At 40.2% G+C, this 16,506-nt stretch overlaps 1 protein-coding gene across 2 annotated transcripts in view; it reads right to left on the bottom strand.

Annotated features, from left to right (window-relative positions):
• LOC132399436 (dual specificity mitogen-activated protein kinase kinase 6-like) overlaps positions 1-16,506 on the bottom strand; it is a 164,479-nt gene that overhangs the window by 33,768 nt on the left and 114,205 nt on the right. For both annotated transcript variants that reach the window (XM_059979760.1, XM_059979761.1), the window contains exon 4: positions 6,572-6,685. In XM_059979760.1, the coding sequence (XP_059835743.1) occupies positions 6,572-6,685 (114 nt within the window). The remainder of the gene's footprint in view (positions 1-6,571; positions 6,686-16,506) is intronic.

Consider the following 16,506-nt stretch of genomic DNA (forward strand, 5'->3'; position numbering starts at 1 on the left):
AAATAATAGAAGCTACAAATTCAACAGCTTTCGTCAAGCTAAATTTCCCGTTGAATACATGACAGATTTATATGTCTGCTTAATAAATTTGGAGAACAGTAGAAGAGTTGGAATTAATTACCACTGCAATATTATAACACCACCAAATAATTTCTGAGAATTAGACATCCAACAATTGCAAAGAATCAGTTCATAATCTCACTACCGGGCCAAAATCAGCCTATGCAGAATGGTTGCATTTGCTGCCAGTTTTTGTGTGAACGTTCCACATGTTTATAATACATTTAAATTTATTTGTGGTTCCCTGCCTTTGCTGTGTTGTAAATGTTAAGCGAGTGTTCTGATAGATATCCTGTCAGAGTAAATACAGTTCCATTGATAAATTAGAGCCCTTTGTAGATATCCCCCTCCCCACAACTTTTGGACTACCAAGGCCAAAAACAGGAAAAATTGGTAAATTATGCACATCAGTCCATGGCCACTTCTACCACCAGGGTGAAATCCATTGAAATATACTGCATAATGTTGTATTGTGGGTACTATGAAATCCAACTTCAAAGAAGAACGAACAAAATTGAAAATTGAGTTTATGCAAGAATTACAACATTTTTTGCTCCAAAGCAACTCTGAAGTGATTTGCTGCTGCTGTCCTTTTTATTGATCAGTTCTCAAAGACAAGGGTGATTTTCACCCGAGTTCCCTGGGTTCTGAGATGGGACCAGCAGAATCCGTCTCAAGTAGGACAAATGGGTAGGTAACATGGGGAGTGAGACACTCCCTCCATTTTTACTTGAATTTTGCTGTGAAATTCAAGGTTCTCACTATAGCAGTTGATAATCCTTTACCACTTTTGATTGGTTTGGCCAGCGATTTCCAAAAGTTGAAGATACGATCATGAGTCTGCCACTTGGCCCACTGACCACAGGCAGGGTTACAGACCATTTCCCCATGTACTTTCCTGTAATCTATTCTCTCCACTGACTCCAACACCCAACCACTATAACAGAAACACCTCACAGTGGCTTAAGTTATTAGCTAATCTATTGGGACGTGGGTGGAAACTAAAACAACCGCAGGAAACCTATGGACGGAGGGAGTGAGTGTGTGAATATACACACACACACACACCCCCCTCACCCCCCACATCGTTAGGATTGAACCTAAATCTGTGGACTACATAGCTCCACTCTGCCACCTTCCAGAAGGATTTGAGAACATCCTTGAATCTGTCCCCCTAGAAATCTTTTACTTTGGAAGATCAGAATACCTTTTTACTTAAAACTTTATTCAGGGATTCAAACATGTCCTACCTCCTCGAGCCACCTGGATATATTAAGAACTTAGTGCAGCAAATGTCCACTTGGGAGAGGATGTTCATGTTGGTTCACTTATCTTGCCAATGGACCCAAATGAATTTGTAGAGTTAGTGCTAATGGCACCCATCCAGTGTGCTGACAAAGCAAAATCTTTGAAATACACAGAGGATGACAGTCACTTCTGCCCGATGGTTTATAAGCTTGGTGCTGGGTTTAAGGCCTTGCTCTTCAAACACTTTTCCTTAGATGGCTAAAGGCTGTGCAGGTAGATTGTGCCACCATTCTCTGGTTTTGCTGACAGATGGCTCAATAGTTCAATAGCTCCATTTAATATCAAAGAATGCATACAAGATACAACCTGAAATTCTAGTTCTTTGCAGACAGCTATGAAAGCAGAATAGTGCCCCAAAGAATAAGTGACAGTAAAAACATTCGAACCCCCAAAGCCCCCCAACTCCCCCCTCCCATGCAGAGCAACGATCCCCCTCCTCCAACTTATTTCAGCAAAAAAGCATCAGTGCCCTCCATCCACCAAGCAAGCAATTGCAAAGCCCCCAAGACCATGATCTACAGTACAATAAAAACTAGTCATTCACCCGACTGTTCAACATACCACAGGCTCTCCCTCTTCCTAATAAAGGGACAGAGAGGTGTCACACAACGAGAGGGGTGATTAACAAGACAAAGAAAAACTCTTGCTGATTTACGGTGTCCAAGTCTGCCACATCACTTTATTTCTTCCCCCCCCCACCCCCACAAAAAGAAAGAAGAGAGTGCAATTCACAGAGTACAGAGCCCCTGACGGCTGATTCGCTGTTCGCAATATTTTGAATTTTCCCATGACGCTTCAGTCGGCTCACAAGATACACTGTCCACATTTCCCAGTGTCTTGCCATGTCTACTTCTGTCAGCAGCCAAATTTAGAAGTCTCTCCACAGTTCCTCACACGTGTACAGCTGAAATATTTTGCAAGGCTGAGAAGGCCATGTATAGGCGCAGCTGTGTCTTCTTGACATTATTGTGCAGTGAAGACCATGTCTGTAAAACTTTTTGGCGCATGGATTGAACATTTCAATAGTGAGAGCAGTATTTCAGCTTCTGGGAGAAGACAGTTGAGGACTCTTACAATAACCTTCCCTGTGGCAGTCAGCAGGGAGACTGTTATATCATTTTATCAGTCTGTTCATTCTTAAAATATATCATTAGAGTGTGTAGGAAGTCCCTGGTATACTCTCCTCTATCAATGACAGACATGAAACTGTGAATTTCTATCAGATGTCCCTCATTACCATTGTTTAGAACTACAGCAAGAATGTTGTTTCAGAGGCATTGGTGTTTTTTAGTTGGCAAGCGGACAACAATTGCTCAGAAGTCTGGCACTGTGACAAGACTACACTATACAGAGTGCTGTGGAATGATGTCAAGTTCATGGGAATGCCTAGACAAACATGATGGCAGATCCATTATTCTGAAAGAGTGAATGCAAGGTCTGCATAGCCTGTCAGACACTCATGCAGCAGTAGACTTTCAGTGTTTGAGAATGGAAGCCTGCCTGTGCAGGTTCCACCACTGGAAGCAGGGATCTGACAAGCTTCATTATCTGGTTCTTCTGACACTCGCAGTGCTCAATCTCACTTACCCCAAACTTGCTACCCACTCCCACCAACCCACAAGGTTCCCCCTTTATGTCTACTAATCCAACACTTCTAACCATAAGTCATAACCCACTCCACCTACTGATCACAGACACAGAAGTTGCCTCCTGCTATCAAGAACATCTTTGCTGACTACCATCTATTCATACATCCACCAATCCTCCCTGACTACCAAGCCCATCAACCATGCCCTGATTACTGAACCTACTTACCAGTCACTGACAGCAACCCTTGCTCTTGCACCTCTATTGACAACCAGGTCGCTCTCCCCAACATTCCCAAACCTTATACTGGACCTGCCGCAAAGTGGAGCAAAGGTCTTGGCTGTGCAGCTATTGAACATCCTAGCAGTGGGCCACTGGCCACCAACTGTTTAATGAAACACCAACCAATTTCTAAGCAATCATATTTATATTGCAAGTAAAATGCTTGGTATCAAGACCCCAAAGTACAATGTGCCCAATAAATAAAACTTTTTAAAACAGCAATATGAAAGAAAAGTGACTGAATAATAATTGGGCTGAAAAATGGGAGCTACACAAATATAGCACCTTAACACTTTTTTGCAATGGTCTACAGCTGCAAAATCTGTTGTGTGTACTCAAGGCATTGTGCCCAATAGGACAAGCTTCACATGAACACACAGTCTTTCTTTGCTCTAGGAGACAAGAATAAATCAAGTTTAAAAGTCCACTAGGGCTAGGTGATAGATCTCTGCTAAGGCTGGAAAAGTCATCATTGAGTTGGGGAGGGATTAAGCAAATTGTGTGCATGGCAGTGGTGGAAATGTGGGGTTTGCAAGTGAGATACACATCTGAGTGTCCACGATGGGACAGGTGACTGAGGATATCCCTTTAAACTAAAGGAGCCTAGTTCCAAGAACCACGCTCCATGATCCAAGACCAGGTGAGGAAGGATCCCTTCAAATATCATAAAAGCTCCATGCGTTAATACCTTACTAATGTTGCTAATATGAGTACCCAACACATGTACAGCCCATGGAAAGCAAGTGTGAATTTGACGACAGTGCTCTCTCATCTTATGATGCACACAGTTGGGTAACCATGGGTGCCTTCTGGGCAGTGTTGGAAGTAAAATTACATACAATATTTTGTGCAGATCACTCTACATTCGATGAGCAGTTTTCCATTGACGTTCTGATGTGTACGGCACACAAATATCAAGGCTGATGGATTTCAATACTGTGCACTTAAGTGGCTCCACCCACAAGATTTAGTCAGGGCTAACTGAACAGCATTTATTTATTTTAGTTTAAAATGTATATTGCTTGTAGAGAGCTTAAGGACAGTTAGTGGGTAATGCAAGGGAACTGCAACCACTAGATGGCAAGGTTCAGAATTGAACCTTGTAATTTAGTAATTATCTCAACGTTCACAAAAATAACCACATTATCAACTGTATCTCTATACCAGGAAAGGGTTCACAAATCATAGAAGAATAAAAAAATAATAAACTGAAGAAAAGAATTTAAAATAGGTGTTACAGATAGAAAAGTGGCTGCCTTGTAGTTCCAGTTTCAATCCTAAGCTCCAGTGCTGTCTATATGGAGGTTGTGCTTCTCCCAGAGACCCTACAAGTTTCTCCTAGATATTCCTACATCCCAAAAAAATGCAGTTTGGAATGATAATTAGACACTGTAAATTACCCCTAGTGCAGGTGGGTAGTAGAATTGTTGCAAATATGGCAATAAATTATAGGGTACAATTAACAGGGGAATGGGATTGCTCTTTGAGGAGATAGACACCTGATGGGCCTCTTCTGTTCCATGGACAGGTATACATTAAAATACAAAAAGCCAATTAATTATTTTATGCGAGGTGATCATCATTGCCAAAGCCAGCATTTTTGATAAGATATTAAATCTGGAAGACAAATTAACAACATGGAGATACAGTAGCACTTCAATTAGTCACCTTAGTGGAGAATCAGTTGTTGAAGAAAGTGCAATCTATCTATCTATCAACTGCAAAAGGACAGAATGTATGGTGATATCCAAAAAGGAGAATCCTATCTGCAAGCTGGGAATAAACAGGGAAGACATAAAACAAGTACAGAACTTTTGCTACTTCGGAAGCTGGGTGACATCAGATGGCAGGTGCGACATGGACATCAAAAGAAGAATAGGGATGGCAAAAGACATCTTTATGAGAATGAAGAGTATCCTGACCAATACTAAACTAGGCATAACAACTCACCTCAGAGTACTGAAATGTTATGTTTATCCAGTTATGTTATATGGCTCAGAATGTTGGACAATATCTAGTAACATGAGAAAACAAATTGAAGCAGCAGAGATGTGGTTTTTGAGGAGGATGCAAAGAATATCATGGACGAAACAAATATCTAATGAGGATGTCATGAACAGAGCAAACACAGTAAGAGAAATAATGTATGAGATCATGAAAGGCAACATAACTTCATTGGACATGTGATTAGGAAAGAGGAATGTGAATGCATGGTAATTATGGGAAAGATTGAAGGGAAGAAAGCAAGAGGAAGGCAAAGAAAAATGATGATGGAGACAGCAGCCAGAGAACTGGAAATGAATTGATCCACCTGACCCAAAACAGGAGTGTGGGCACCATGGCAGTCAAAGCTCAAACTGGGCATGGCACCTGATGGTGATGATGATGATGATGATGATGAGCGGAGAATCAATGAGAATTAAAGATTCATTATACTTAAGCTGAATGAGGTTTTGATTATTGCTTCAAATATTAGTTTTCAAAAGGCAAAACCAAAATCCCAGAAACTGTGAATCATGACTGAGGCCTTCACTGTATTTCAGCAGTTATACAAAGAATGAGAATCCTTGCAGAGAAAGAATATCACAAGAGATTGGAGAGTGGATGATGAAAATTTAATTGCAAACACTTGTGTATGAATTAAAGCAAGCTCTTTGGAATCTGTGAATATAGAGGACATAAAGGAAAACATGAGTCTAAGAAAGAAAATAAAGCTCAAGTTTAAAAAGAAATACTAATAGATTTGTGTTGGCACGTGGTTAAGGCATTGGTCTAGTGATCTGAAGGTTGCTAGTTCGAGCCTCAGCTAAGACAGCGTGTTGTTCCCTTGAGCAAGGAACTTAACTACACATTGCTCTGCGATGACACTGGTGCCCAGCTGTATCAGCCCTTGCCCTTCCCTTGGACAACGTCGGTGGTGTGGAGATGGGAGACTTGCAGCATGGGCAACTGCTGGTCTCCCATACAACCCTGCCCAGGCCTGCGCCCTGCAAACTTTCTAAGGTGCAAATCCATGGTCTCTCGAGACTAATGGATGCCTAATACATTTCAACCTACGATTGGAAAAGCAGAAATTATTCAGACCTTTGAGATAGTGAAATAATTCTAACTTTGCTCGGTAATGCTTATCTTTACTTCAATTTAGATCCCTCAATTACTTCTTTAACAAAAATATATTGAGTGTTTTGCGGGAGATCCATATTTGAACACCACTTTTCAAGAGAGAAGTATTTACTGACTTAATTCCTTACAAGTCTAGCTCCAATTTTTTGATGATTGGCTCTTAATGTTTCATTTGATAGCCTGGAGCTTTTTTTTTAAAACAAGCAGTTACCTTCACAGCCATTATGGTTCCACTGGGGGTATGCCGCACCTTCTCCACCACTCCATATGCTCCTCGGCCCAATTCACTGATAGGTACCAAATCATCAGCTTCCACCTCAAAGTTCTGTAATTGAAACACATTGTAAAAATAAATAAGTTCTAACAGTTAAGTCTCCACACAAAATAGATTATGAGCAACCAAAGATTATGAACAACCACATGAGGAAACATGTTGTTACATGTTTCCTCATGTAACAACACTGGCACCCAACCATAAACAATTGCTTTTCCTGACATGGGGAGGGCAAGGTGACCCAACACCAGGCTGCTGCCTGACAGAATTCTTCCTCCCTTTGAGTTTCATTCTACACTTGTATGACCCTCTTCTCCCTCCCCACCCCCCCACTGAGCTTTTGCCAAAAGCTTGTGACTATCAGACTGTGAAGAAAACTGTACTGAAGTCCGAGACTTTTACCTTAAGGTGGTTGTTTTGTTTAAAGGAAACATACATTTCCTTACTGAGGTCCCAAGCACTCAATTATAAAGTTAGAATTACAAAAAAACTTCATAATTGTTGAAAAAAGCCAGAAATTGTGTTAAAAGTTTAGCTAAAGAAAATATATAACATACTAAAGTTGTAATCAATTAATTTTATACAGAATATCAGAAATATTGTGTCAAATGTAAGTTGCTTTTCATGCAACAACCCTGAAACAATTTGTCAATTAAAATAATGAGATTGGCATAGCCCTGCTATTTTGTGGCTTTACATTTGACATTGAATATACCAACATATTCCCAAAATTAACAATTATTCCCATAAAACTGAAAACATTGATGATTAATAAACAGGCAAATTCTAGAACAGGACAATTCAGGTACCGAAATTCAACCCAATCCTCAATCCACAAACACTGCAAAATAGTGAACCAAGACTGTCCAACGCTTCTGGATTTGGCTATAAAATTGTCACAAGTCATACCAAGAACTTTCTTCAAGAACTTCAAAAGTTCAAGAAAAAGTTTTATTTTTGAAAAGCATTGCAAGTATTTTTTCTAAGTTGAATTCCAGACACTTCGCTAAGAATATCCTGATGGACAAAACATTAAACCAACAGTTCCCAATCTTTCGACTAAAATGTGAACCAGTTATCAACAAAAATCTGCCCTGGATCAGAAATAATTTCATGATGTGTAAACGAAATTGAGGGGTCTATAAAAATAGACACACCCCTAATTTTGGCGGTACAATTCGAGTGAAATTGTTGTGCCTTCCAGAACCTAAAAAAAACGCTGATTATCCTCCCTCCTAATATGGGTCTCCTGTGCAAAAATAATATTAGCGTTCAATCTATGGAATACTTTAAATATTTTTTTACGTTTAATCGGATGATTTAAACCATTAGTATTCCAAGAAATAAAGTTAATAGATTTATCCATCATGCCAATATTTGTTGTGTACATCATAAAAGGTTACAAAGACACATAACCCATAATTCAGGAAGAAGGAAAATTGATTCAGGAGCAACCGGAGAACATGACACCTCAACAATATTAATAATTTAAAGTCGGCCCATAAACTAAAAGCAAAAAAATAAAAATCAAAAGAGTGAAAAAAGATCCCTCCCCCCTCCCCCCACCCTTTGAAAGAAAGCCAAGCGGCAGGCGCATAATCTAATACTAACATTACCCCCATTTCAAGATGGCAGCTCCATAAAAAGATTTTAAAAAACTATGCAACACCCAGATTTAAATATAGGGTTGCAAAAAAATATATATATCAGTCAGAATGAAAAAACTAATTTAATAAAACAATCATTAATAAAAAAGTATAAACATTAAAATTTAAAAGTGTAATATACCTTTAAAAAAAATTCCATATTCAAATACAAGAAAGATGACGTTTCATAAGCAAAGGCTTATGGGAAGAAGAAATGACATTTTGAAAAGCCATATTACAAAATACAAATGTAAGTTCAGCAACCTATTAAAAGAAATTTAATAAAAAAAAAGTTATCAAAGACACTACAATATATAAAAAAAAGACCAAAAAATCCAAAACATTCGTCCCATTTCTAAGTACAGGCAAACAAATAAATGCTTACAGAAAACAAAGTCTTACGGGAAAAAGAAACGACATCTTGAAAAAAAAAGTAAATCATTATTACAAAATATAAACGTATATATCCAAAACTGAAAAAAGAATAAAAAAAGATATTATAAAAATTAAAAAGAGCATCTATAAACAATGATGATAGTAAAAAAAAACAGACCCGTAGATCAGGATAAGAAGTTATAACCCAGCTTCATAGGTTAAAACTTAAAATGAAATGGCATCCTCTCTCCGAAAAATCTTCAACGTAACACATAGTTCAGGTTGCACTAGAAGATCGATATTCTTCAACAAATTTCTTCGCTTCTTCTGGAGTGTTAAAAAATTGCTGAGTGTTGTCGTTCAGCGTAATTCTAAGCTTCGCTGGATACATTAAAGCTTGTTTAAGTCCAATCGAGTGAATCTCTGCCATCACTGGTTTAAAAGCGATTCTCGCTCTCATTACTTCGAACGAATAATCTTCAACAATTCGGAATGTGTTGCTATTGTGAGAAATCATACCTTTTTTTACGAGCTAATCGAATTAAAAGCTCTTTCTCTCGAGGATAATGAAGGCGAACAATCACCGCTCGTGGTTTAACACTCGTAGCCGAAAACCTCGCAACTCTGTGAGCGCGGTCGATAACAGGTTTAGCTTGCAAACCTTCACCACCGAAAATTTCCCACAGTAATTTAGAGAAAAATTCAGTTAAATCACCGGACTCAACTTTTTCGGGAAACCCGATGATTCGCAAGTTCTGTCTGCGAGATCGGTTTTCGAGATCAGTAATTTTAAACTTATACTGATCTACTGTTTTAACAGTCGATTGTATCTTCTTGTCCAGCGCTTCAATTGTACGTACTTTTTCACAAATTAATTTTTCAAGAGTCGTAAACTTATCTTCATGCCGCTGAATATCCGATGCCTGCGATTGAAGCTTATTATCAAGCGATCTAACAACTCCTTCAAGTTCAGACATTTTCGTGGTAAGCTTGTTTTCCAAACTTGCCAGTTTACTTTCCAAACTAGTTGCTTTACTTTCCATTTTACTTTCCAGCTTGCTTTCCAAACTTCCAAGTTTAGCATCCAGTTTAACATCCAGAAGATTAGAAATTGCGTCGATAGATAAAGGCTCCTTAGCCGATTTCTTGCTTGTAGCCATTTTAAGTTTGACAGAATTAGATCAAATATAGTTTTAGAAAAAAAAAAGTTAATCGAAAGTATCAACTCATATGATTAAATTCGAAAAGATTTGATTAGAGGGTGATTATAGTTGAAAAAATAAAGAGCGCCTAAAAGGCAGATGTTTACGTCGCCATCTTGAAACTCCACCAAGAGTTCCCAATCTTTATTATGCCATGGAACCTTACCATTAACAGAGGAGTCCATGGATCCCAGTTTGGGAACCCCTGTATAAAACAAACTCAAAGGAAGAGACTGGAGTCTGAAATGAGTGTCTAACTTTGTGAATAGTTTGATTACTCAAATATTAAATACATAACAGTTACCATGCTTACATGCAATCCTTAACTTTAAGAACTTCAAGATGTTTCCAGCTGCAATTTGATCACAAGGCATTTTGGCCAATACAGTAAGCTTAGAATGGCATTGAAAACAGGATGTATAAATCAACACTGAGACTGCTGGGGGCCGACTGATAATTGTCACTGAAGCAGATACAAGGTCATGGGAATATTAATTTGCTAGAAACATTCTAAGGAAAGGTTTTAAAAATCCTGACTTGGGGAGTGATAGAGGGAGGAAGAAGGCAACTTCTTTATTGACATGACCTGAGCACTAATGCAAACAAAGTCTGGTACTTTTTTTCTGAACTGTGGGTCACAGCGTCAATTGAGGCCAGGCTGCATTAGATGCTGGAGTTTTGCATCCCCAGTGGTAGAACACAGTGCCTCTTCAACTAGCTCTGCTGTGCTGACCTCTGGTATAAGTTGCAAGCTTTGCTATGCAAGTTTTTCAAATATTGTAATCACGGCAAAAACTTTTACAACAGGGATTGTGGGAACTGGGGTTAATGGGGAGAGAGAAAGAAGGCAACTTTATTGACTAGGCAGTGGAGGAATTCTATGATTACACTTCAGGCATGCTACTATAGGCAGAAATGGCAAGGCAATCACTGCCTCAGACAAGGTCACGAAAAATTAAATCAAAGGCTCGTTAAATGTCACTTCTTCAATCGCAGCATGGCTCATAGAGCACTAAATTACATAAATTTGGTTAGCAACACAGACATACACAACAAACTCAAGGCACATCCTGATAACTTTGAAACCTAACATTTTTAAAAGCTGCACTGAAATTACATCAAAGACAAATATGAACAGTGCCTTGAAAACTCGGTGTATCTTTTATAAAGAATAGAGGAAGGAAACTAATTTGCTTCACTTAAGCACTAAAAGCTGAAGATGCTGGAAATCTGATATTAAAGTAGAAAACACTGGAAGTATTCAGTCAAACAAGAAGCAGTGAAAAGAAATAGTAAATACTTGATCAAATTTCATCAAATCTCTCAAATTAAAGTGACTTAGAAGCCTTTTGTTACATGCTGCTCAGCTATAAATGTCAGTCATTACATGTCACAAAGCAAATAGACCTTTGAGTCTGCAAGTCCACGTCGACTATCAGTCCTGCTTCCAATAATCCTTCACTCAATCCGTTTTATTAGAATCGCAGTATCAACAATTGCCCAACGTTTCCAATTAACTCCTCAGATTTACCTCTCACCTGCATTTAAAGCCAATTCATAGAGGTCAATTTACATACCAACCCACGTCTTTGGCATGTAGGAGGTCATCAGAGCACCTGAGAGAAATTCAGAGTTACAGGGAGAATATGTAAATTCCACTTGAACAGCCCAGAGGTCAAGACTGAACCTAGATCACTGCAACTCAGTTCTACCTGCTGCACTGCCCCAGCGCCATTTGCAGTTTGGGAAAGTGGAATATTACATAGAAATCAAACAGCATTGTGATAGATATTCCAACACAATTAATCTGAAAAATCAATTTCAAATCAGGCACATTGCACTTACAACCATTTCTGGATCCAATCATGACAACTATGAAATTTCACTTTGGCTGCCTAATGCAAGTCCCCCTGATGATTTTCCTCTCAGGATAACATGTGACAATGTCATTTTCCCATGTCTGACGCACTACAGGTAACTTGTTCACTTTGTTCTTAGAGTTGCCCCTCCTTACCCAAGAGTGGCCTACTGAATACTTAAAGCAGACTGCAAGCTAATCAAAATAGTTACCATTACCCTCACATCCCACCCATCTAGCGCCAAAAGCAGCACTATACTCCCAATCCTTTCCCAAGCTGTCCTCTGTCTCAAGCTCCGTTCCCAGTGACCCTGCACTAATCTCGCCAATACCCCCAAAAACCAAGCAGATTTCCACCACAAACTCCCAGCTCACCACACAAGTGCTGGGCCAGTCCCCTTCAAATATGCCAGACACAATTGATACCAGTGTTTAGGTAAGACTGCATATGCTTAATTTATTGTATTAGAACAGCCATACAGATCTGAGTTTAATTCCTAGTCAATAAAGTTGACATGAAGATGCTGACTCAGGATGACGTGTTATGCAGGGAGACTAGATATGTTGGGACTGCTTACCCTGGAGCATAAAAGGCCAAGGGGTGACCTAACACGAGTTTGTAAAATCATGACAGACGTGGATATGGTGGATTGTCACAGTTCTCCCTCCATCTCCCCGACCCTCACAATCAAGGGGAGGGGTGTCTAAAATTAGCGGGCACAGATTCAGGGAGAAAGGTATAAAAAAGGAATCTGAGAGTCATATTTTTCCACAGAAAAGTGGACATTCAACAAGTTGGCAAAGGAAGTAGTAGAGTTGATACAATTACAATATTTGGAAAAGTGCAGAATAGGAGAAATATTCAGTACTTTCAGCTTTAGAGGAATACAGGTCAAGCACAAGCAAACGGGACTAGCTCAGGAAGGTACTTGGTACGCAAAGACTCGGTGGGTCGAAGGGCCTGCTATTGTGCTGCATCATTCTACGATTGTAAAACAAGGTATAAAACAAAGGTAAGTATTTTTCAGAGATTTTCATTGTCCTCGGGCTTATTTAAACACAATCTCTGCACAAAATAATGATGGGAAGTAAATCAAGGTGTCAGTTATATCTGCTAAAAGAAAGCTCCCTTCAAACAGCTTTAGTAATTGAAAGCAATACACAAGGAACGCTGGAGGAACTCAGCAGGTCAGGCAGCATCTATGGAAATGAATAAACAGTCGATATTTCGGGCAGAGACTCCTCCTCTGGGTCCTGAAGATAGCTAGCACTTCTTTAGCAGCAATAGCTCCACCAAATGCTTCCTGTAATTGCTGATCAGACTTGCAAAATGATGATGAGGAATTTTAGACCATCCTTCCATACAAAACTGTTTCAGTTCAATATCTCTGCGATACCTTGCATGAACTGGCCTCTTCAGGTCATGCCCAGCATCTCAATTGGGTTAAGAGCTGGACTCTGACTTGGCCATTCCAAAAACACTAATTCTCTTTTTACACCATTGTGTTGTTGATTTACTCTTCGAATTTCAGATCATTGTCTTGTTGCATCATCTAACCTCTATTAAGCTTCAGGTGATGGACCACTACCCTGACATTCTCCTGTAAAATATCTTGACACAATTATGAATTCATTGTTCCCTCAATGAGGCCCTGAGGCAGCAAAGCAGCCCTAAACCATGATGCTCCTTCCACCAGGCTGCACAGTTGGGCTGAGGTTTTGGTATTGGTGTGCAGTGCCCTTTTTCCTCTAAACATAGCATTGGATATTTCTGCCAAAAAGTTTCACTATCATCTCATCTGTCCACAGAACATTGTCCCAGAAGTGGCATGGAAAATCCAGGTGGGTCTTTTGCAAAACTTGAGACATGAAGCAATTTTTTTTTGGAGAGCAGTGGTTTCCTCCATGGCGTCCTTTCATGAACACCATTCTTGTTCATTGTTTTTCTTATAGTGGATGTATGAACAGAAACTTTAGCAAGTTCTGGAGATTTCTACAGGTCTTATGCTGTTACCCTTGGGTTCTTTTTCATCTCCTTCAGCATTGCACGTTGCGCTCTTAATGTGATCTTTGCAGAATGCCCACTCCTAGGGAAGTAGCAGCAGTACTGAGTTTCCTCCATTTGTAGAGAATTTCTCTTAATGTGGACTGATGAATACTCAGGTCTTTAGAAATGCCTTTGTAGTGTCTTCCAGCTTCATGCATCTTTACAATTCTTCTAAGGGATATCACTGAAAACCTTGACAAACTTCTATAGATGACTGGTGGAAAGTGTGGTGACACTTCATTATGGCCTGTAATGCTGACACCAATGCCTTTGAGCAGAAAATCCTACAAAAGATACAGGCTGAATCCATTACATCATGGTAAAACCCTCCCAACCTTTGAGCACATCTATATAGGACACTACTGTAGAAAAGCAAGAGATCCTCACCACTCAGACCATGCTCTTTTCTCACTGCTGCCATCAGGAAGATTTAGGAGCCTCAGGACTTGCACTACCAGGTTCAAAAACAGTTACTACCCCTGAACAATTAGAACAAAAGGGGATAGTCACACTCAAGATGGCGACCTCTCCAGAGTTGATATCTGTTATTTGTCAAGCGGGGTGCCGTGCACAATCCTAATCTGATGAAAAATGGACGTGGGAGCACCGAGGAACATCTGGAAATCTCCAGGAAGGCCTTCTTCATTTATGCTGCTATTGTGAGGTCCGGGTCTCTACTGGGAAGTACAGGCCCCCAGTCCTCGGGGTCACGTTGCCGGTGGCAGGGGGCATCATAGTGCGCTCAGCAGAGGATGGTGCTCAGAATGGCTGTGCCGGAGGGGGTGGTCGGAGGCTCGGAGGTTCGACGGACTCAGAGTCCGCTGCGGTCACTTTCCCTGTGTGCTGCGCCTGACTCTGCTTTCATTGTGTGCTCTGTCTGCGAGGCTGAGTCCGGCGGCGCTGTGGAAGTCCATAGCGGGGGTATTCCCTTCTGCCGCCTGCGTGGGATGACGAGTCTATCAGGACCCTGAGGACTTGTGGAAACTGTGTGGTGCTTTCTTTCAGACTTAGTCTTTTAACATCTTTGGACTATTTTTACTGTGCCTGTGGTCTGTTTTTTTTAATCAATTATGGTATTGTTTGTACTGTTGTAACTATATGTTGTGACTATGTGGTTTTGTGTAGGTCTTGTAGCTTTAAGATTTTAGTTTGTTGGGTGGTAGAGTTGGTCTCCTGACTTGGTGTGTCTGGGTAGTCTTGTTTCGTCTGGTGGGTTTGGAGCTCCTTTCCAGGGAACGCACTAAGATGGTAGCGTGATTTTAATAGGCAGCAGCCTCTCCAGACTCTAGATTTGGGGATTGCCAAATGTTATGTGGATTTTCTGGTATAGTCTGTTTTGTCGTATGCTTTTGTGATATCATTCTGGAGGAACATTGTTTCATTTTTTAACTGGATTTCAGTTGTGGTTTCTAAATGACAATAAACCGAAATTCAATTCAATTTAAGGACTCTTATATTGTTATATTGATGGATGTTATCTTGTCGTTTCATGCTTGTTATTTATTGCTATTTATTTATATCTGCATTTGCAGTTTGTTTACAGTGTTACGTCCGTAGCCCCCTCCTTTGTGAGAATTGCCAGATCGCTGTTGGGTCGAGGGGCCCAGGAAATGAGAGAGAGACGTGCAAAATGCCTCATTTCCCCAGCGATGTAAAGCTACAGGTCATGGCCATTGTCTCCAGAAGACCAAGTTGTGTATTGAGTACTGTACTATTCATTGAAGCCCCTCAGGGGATGACCAGAGTAGGCTGGTTGAGGGATTGCATCATCCCAACCTGATTGGCATCGGAGACCCTGTGAGGAAGTATAAAAGAGGGTCTGGGGAACAACGCCTTCAGACGCACCAGTAGAAATGCTAGAAATTCCATGACAGTGTTTAATAGCGACAGCCGGTGGGGGGAACTCACGTGCATCCTTTCCCTCGCCTGGGATTGGCAGCCTCACCACGGAAGAACGGCTTTAGCTAAAAGAGAGACCACAAGTGAACAGCCACACCAATGGGACTCCTGACGGATCGAAATCGTAAAGGTTGGAAAACCCGCAGCGGTAACTGTTCCCATCATATTCCTATTTCTCTCTCTCTCCAACAAAGTGCAACACAGCGACAACCAAAAGGCTGTAGCCTGCATGAACTGAGTGACTTTTATCTTTCCATCGGACAATACATCAACCCCTAGACAATGGTAGAGTTATTTCTTATCGGTTATTATTATACCCGCGCTTAGATTTAGTATAGACGACGTATATTATCTGTATGTTTTCATTAATCTTCTTTTTGTGCCCTTTATCAATAAATACTTTTAAAAATAGTACCATCAGACTTCAACGGACCTCTCTATCTTTGCTGGTAAGTGATCCAGTTACGGGAATTCGTAACAACAGTTCCTGATGTTCTGTAGATTTGCTGATTATGCCCATAGAAAGAGAATCTCAGGGTTGTATGCAATGACATGCATGTACTCTGATAACACATTTTACTTTGGACTTTGAAAGTTGTTTGATTGAGGCATGGTACACATAAACAGACCTTTCTTGAGAAGAGCAAGCTCTGTCAGAAACCTGACTTTGTATGTCTTTTTTTTAAAAATAGGGCAGGGCACCTCTGCAACCCACACCTCCAGTCTCATCTCATTGATTAGAATACCTGACTCCAAATAGCTTTTGCAGAAGGCATTACCCCCAAGCTTTTTTTAAAACCTAGACTGATTGTTTAAATGGTGTACTCAATATTGATGAAAAGCAG

This window comes from Hypanus sabinus, chromosome 9, assembly GCF_030144855.1.
Source record: "Hypanus sabinus isolate sHypSab1 chromosome 9, sHypSab1.hap1, whole genome shotgun sequence".
In the NCBI taxonomy this organism is placed as follows: domain Eukaryota; kingdom Metazoa; phylum Chordata; class Chondrichthyes; order Myliobatiformes; family Dasyatidae; genus Hypanus; species Hypanus sabinus.